Source organism: Salvelinus fontinalis, chromosome 1 (genome assembly GCF_029448725.1).
Source record: "Salvelinus fontinalis isolate EN_2023a chromosome 1, ASM2944872v1, whole genome shotgun sequence".
Lineage (NCBI taxonomy): Eukaryota > Metazoa > Chordata > Actinopteri > Salmoniformes > Salmonidae > Salvelinus > Salvelinus fontinalis.
Window position 1 is genome coordinate 99,138,219 of NC_074665.1, and position 6,000 is coordinate 99,144,218.

The 6,000-nt window shown below is 40.7% G+C and overlaps 1 protein-coding gene across 1 annotated transcript in view; it reads right to left on the reverse strand.

Moving 5' to 3' along the window:
* The window catches only part of LOC129865178 (ciliary-associated calcium-binding coiled-coil protein 1-like), a 30,393-nt gene extending 24,706 nt beyond the window's left edge, over positions 1-5,687 (reverse strand). The window contains exons 1-5 of the mRNA XM_055937707.1: positions 5,161-5,687; positions 4,899-4,993; positions 4,647-4,816; positions 664-802; positions 247-319 (exon numbers count right to left, since the gene is read on the reverse strand). Coding sequence (XP_055793682.1) covers positions 247-319; positions 664-802; positions 4,647-4,816; positions 4,899-4,993; positions 5,161-5,235 — 552 coding nt within the window. The 5' untranslated portion in view covers positions 5,236-5,687. The remainder of the gene's footprint in view (positions 1-246; positions 320-663; positions 803-4,646; positions 4,817-4,898; positions 4,994-5,160) is intronic.
* Positions 5,688-6,000: the final 313 nt, after the last annotated feature.

Below are 6,000 nucleotides of genomic sequence, written 5' to 3' on the forward strand. Positions count from 1 at the left end.
GGTCAGTTGAAGAGCATACATACAGACACACACAGCCTCACCTTCTCTCCAAGGAGCAGCTCCTCTCTAGGTCGGTTGAAGAGCATACATACAGACACACAGCCTCACCTTCTTCCCAAGGAGCAGCTCCTCTCTAGGTTGGTTGAAGAGCATACATACAGACACACACAGTCTCACCTTCTCTCCAAGGAGCAGCTCCTCTCTAGGTCAGTTGAAGAGCATACATACAGACACACACAGTCTCACCTTCTTTCCAAGGAGCAGCTCCTCTCTAGGTTGGTTGAAGAGAAACTCATAGAGTTGGTAGTTCTGAAAGAGACTATAGTAAAACAGGTGAACCAAGATGAGTAACCAACAGATCAGAACTTCAACATCCACTATGAGGTTCACTGCTCTGAATGGATTATCACCAGGTAACATTTACATTTACATTTAAGTCATTTAGCAGACGCTCTTATCCAGAGCGACTTACAAATTGTAAAGTTCATACATATTCATCCTGGTCCCCCCGTGGGAAATGAACCCACAACCCTGGCGTTGCAAGCGCCATGCTCTCCCAACTGAGCCACACGGGACTCGAGGTAAGTAAGGGCAGTGTTCGTGTGATATTAATCATGTAGGCCCTACTTTAAAAAAAAGGCTAAGAGAGAAGAGTCTTGCTACCTGCACTTCAGGTAGTCAGTGATGCACACGGCATGCTCAGCATCAAACAGGGAGTCCACCTCTGGAGAAGGAGACTGGCGCGTTCCTGACATCAACTTGGCAAACTCATTCAGGTTATCAACAAACGGCATCTGCTTCTCTGGGACTTCGAGGACAGATATGAACACAGGTATTAGCCGCAGCACGTCCATATTGACGTTAGCCATAAGAGTCTGACTGGACGTTCATTACTTTCCTCTCTAGCAGGAACGGTGCCGTGCCAAGATCAGGACAGCCAAGATCAGGACAGCCAAGATCAGGACAGCTAAGATCAGGACAGCCAGATCAGGACAGCCAGATCAGGACAGCCAGATCAGGACAGCCAGATCAGGACATCCAGATCAGGACAGCCAGATCAGGACAGCCAGATCAGGACAGTCAGATCAGGACAGCCAAGATCAGGACAGCTAAAATCAGGACAGCCAGATCAGGACAGCCAGATCAGGACAGCCAGATCAGGACAGCCAGATCAGGACATCCAGATCAGGACAGCCAGATCAGGACAGCCAGATCAGGACAGTCAGATCAGGACAACCAGATCAGGACAGCTAAGATCAGGACAGCCAGATGTGGACAGCCAGATCAGGACAGTCAAGATCAGGACAGCCAGATCAGGACAGCCAGATCAGGACAGCCAGATCAGGACATCCAGATCAGGACAGCCAGATCAGGACAGCCAGATCAGGACAGCCAGATCAGGACAGCTAAGATCAGGACAGCCAGATGTGGACAGCCAGATCAGGAAAGTCAAGATCAGGACAGCCAGATCAGGACAGCCAGATCAGGACAGCCAAGATCAGGACAGCCAGATCAGGACAGTCAGATCAGGACAGCCAGATCAGGACAGCCAGGAGCGTGAGATGTGTCTCGGTAAATGTACCTTAATCCAAGGATGGGAGATGGCGCTGTATTCCTAATTATCCCAAATCCCATTTATGGATTAAGGTACGTTTTCCCAAGCAATATCTCGCGCCGGCTCCATGGTGTCCACATTCTGGCAGAGCACCGCCCCGGCTAGAGAGAGAAGTAATAAACGTCTAGTAGGATTCTTATGGCTACATTGATCAATTCCACAACTAGCACAGCCCCTAATGGGATTAATGATTAGGAGGTGAACACACAGCCCCTAATGAAGGTCTTGATGATTAGGAGGTTGAACACACAGCCCCTAATGAAGATATTAATGATTAGGTGGTGAACACACAGCCCCTAATGAAGGTCTTGATGATTAGGAGGTTGAACACACAGCCCCTAATGAAGGTCTTGATGATTAGGAGGTTGAACACACAGCCCCTAATGAAGATATTAATGATTAGGTGAACACACAGACCCTAATGAAAGGCAAAATAGTAGAATTGTGTGAAATTAGTTATAAATTGCTCAATCTTCTCTCCATGACTCTGTTCCAGGGCAAAATGAGTAGAATTGTGTGAAATTAGTTATAAATTGCTCAATCTTCTCTCCATGACTCTGTTCCAGGGCAAAATAGTAGAATTGTGTGAAATTAGTTATAAATTGCTCAATCTTCTCTCCATGACTCTGTTCCAGGGCAAAATGAGTAGAATTGTGTGAAATTAGTTATAAATTGCTCAATCTTCTCTCCATGACTCTGTTCCAGGGCAAAATAGTAGAATTGTGTGAAATTAGTTATAAATTGCTCAATCTTCTCTCCATGACTCTGTTCCAGGGCAAAATGAGTAGAATTGTGTGAAATTAGTTATAAATTGCTCAATCTTCTCTCCATGACTCTGTTCCAGGGCAAAATAGTAGAATTGTGTGAAATTAGTTATAAATTGCTCAATCTTCTCTCCATGACTCTGTTCAAGGGCAAAATGAGTAGAATTGTGTGAAATTAGTTATAAATTGCTCAATCTTCTCTCCATGACTCTGTTCCAGGGCAAAATGAGTAGAATTGTGTGAAATTAGTTATAAATTGCTCAATCTTCTCTCTATGACTCTGTTCCAGGGCAAAATGAGTAGAATTGTGTGAAATTAGTTATAAATTGCTCAATCTTCTCTCTATGACTCTGTTCCAGGGCAAAATGAGTAGAATTGTGTGAAATTAGTTATAAATTGCTCAATCTTCTCTCTATGACTCTGTTCAAGGGCAAAATGAGTAGAATTGTGTGAAATTAGTTATAAATTGCTCAATCTTCTCTCTATGACTCTGTTCCAGGGCAAAATGAGTAGAATTGTGTGAAATTAGTTATAAATTGCTCAATCTTCTCTCTATGACTCTGTTCAAGGGCAAAATGAGTAGAATTGTGTGAAATTAGTTATAAATTGCTCAATCTTCTCTCTATGACTCTGTTCAAGGGCAAAATGAGTAGAATTGTGTGAAATTAGTTATAAATTGCTCAATCTTCTCTCTATGACTCTGTTCCAGGGCAAAATGAGTAGAATTGTGTGAAATTAGTTATAAATTGCTCAATCTTCTCTCTATGACTCTGTTCCAGGGCAAAATGAGTAGAATTGTGTGAAATTAGTTATAAATTGCTCAATCTTCTCTCCATGACTCTGTTCCAGGGCAAAATGAGTAGAATTGTGTGAAATTAGTTATAAATTGCTCAATCTTCTCTCCATGACTCTGTTCCAGGGCAAAATGAGTAGAATTGTGTGAAATTAGTTATAAATTGCTCAATCTTCTCTCCATGACTCTGTTCCAGGGCAAAATGAGTAGAATTGTGTGAAATTAGTTATAAATTGCTCAATCTTCTCTCCATGACTCTGTTCCAGGGCAAAATGAGTAGAATTGTGTGAAATTAGTTATAAATTGCTCAATCTTCTCTCCATGACTCTGTTCCAGGGCAAAATGAGTAGAATTGTAGCAAACTTGCTTTCAAACGGCAACATTATCTCAGATTGTGAAGTTTTGGAGGAAATTAACTCTAAAACGTCTATTTTCTTCGCTCTGCTGTCAAGCGGGGAGCAACTTAAAATTTCTCGCAAAGTGAGGTGGAACCCCAACTAAATGTTACTTAGGGCCCACAAAAAAGGCTGTCTGCATGTGTGGGTATAGATGTGGATATGCAGGCCTGCGAGCCACTGTGGCCGGGCATGATGAGTTCAGATTTTGTGGCCCCCACCCCCAATCAAAGTTTCTCCATCCCTGGTTGGGGCACACTCGTGGTAACCAATCAAAATGATAGGTTGCACAGTAAATTACTCATCTCATATGTAAATACTGTATTCTATACTATACCACGGTATCTCATTCACTTAATAATGTTTACATATCTTGCATTTCTCATCTCATATGTATATACTGTATTCTATACTATACTACGGGTATCTCATTCACTTAATAATGTTTACATATCTTGCATTTCTCATCTCATATGTATATACTGTATTCTATACTATTCTACGGTATCTCATTCACTTAATAATGTTTACATATCTTGCATTTCTCATCTCATATGTATATACTGTATTCTATACTATTCTATGGTATCTCATTCACTTAATAATGTTTACATATCTTGCATTACTCATCTCATATGTATATACTGTATTCTATACTATTCTATGGTATCTCATTCACTTAATAATGTTTACATATCTTGCATTTCTCATCTCATATGTATATACTGTATTCTATACTATTCTACGGTATCTCATTCACGTAATAATGTTTACATATGTTGCATTTCTCATCTCATATGTATATACTGTTTTCTATACTACTGTATCTTAGTCCGTTCCGCTCTGACATCACTTGTCCATATGTATATATTCTTAACTCCATTTCTTTACTTTAGATTTGTGTATATTGGGTATATGTTATGTAATCTGTTAGATATTACTTGTTAGATATTACTGCACTGTCGGCGCTAGAAACACAAGCAATACGCTACACCCGCAATAACATCTGCTAATCATGTGTATGTGACCGATAAAATGTGATTTGATACTGTCTGTTACCTCTAAATCCTATGACTTACCCCTGATATTGTCCAGTAACACTTGCAGTAGAGCCATGATGAATGAGATCTGTTGACAGGTGTAGTTCATCTCCCTGGCCCACCAGAAGCCAGAGACAAAGTAGTCCAACAGGGCTGCCTCCTTCAGACATGTCTGGTAGTTCTTCAAACCAAGTATTTCTTCAAACTGGCTGTAGTAAAACAAAAAGGTTAGCATACATGAAACACTTACAAATAAACTGGCTAGTAGGCCTATATATCCTTGCTACTTACAGTTGCACTTGTTCCACTGTCAAATCCAACAGCGTGTTGATTTGTTCATGGGAAATAAGTTTCCATTGAGGGTTGGCTTTTTCAGCATCATTGTCCTGTATTCATTGGGTTCAGAACACAAGTGGGTTTGGTTAGCTAGCCAAACTATGTTAGCTTTAGCTATGATACAAGTTTGTCAAATAATCCAAATAACCAGACAAATGATGTAGTAAATCATTCAAATAATATCAACTATTAATAGGGTTTTAACATATCTTCCTACTTTGGACGCTGCGTCATTTCTGTCGTTTGCATTTTTATCCGCTGACTTGTTGCTTTGTTTCGCTTTTGCCGACATGTTATTGTCACCTGCGTTACTATGGCAACATGTCCACAGTGAACGGGCGGTGAGCTTCCGGTCAGTCTGGTCTATCGAGATGGATAAAGCTGATATTAGAATCTCAGTGTTGCCAATTATATTTAGCGAGTATTCAGACACCTCTAGCGACACATTTTCAAAAAAGGACAGCCAATAGCTACTTTCCTTACTGAGGAGTTGGCAACACTGTGCTAGATCTGTGTAGTCAACTTGTAACCAGTGCTTGACTTGGGCCGGAGATGTCCGGAGCGCCGTACTGGTACTTCTAATTTAAGACGAATTGCATTCCGTCTCCTCTATAAAAGAAAGCCAATGAAAGTACAGTATGAAGAGAGGCAGAAGCTGCTTCTCCAATATAAAACCTCACAGCACTTGAAGGCGTTGACATGCTGTTGTCTGGCTGAACTCATGGGTAGAAACATGTCGGTCTCTCGCACCGAACTGCGCATGTGCAAGCCGTCGTTTGATATAAAGTTATTTTTTATGAAAATCAAAACGTGTCATTTTTCTCACTTTCACTTGGTTGGAGTAATAACATGTTCAACTAATTAAGCCACTAGCTTAAATCTATGTTGTGCTTTTATATTTCGAGAAAAATTATCAAATACGAATGAAGGCGGGATCTGCATTGAATAGCAATGAAGAGTGGACATTCATTTCCTTGTTCAGCTTTGTATTATTATACTTGTAGGTCTATTTCAATACAGGCCAGGTGTATTATTATACATGCTAGGTCTATTATAA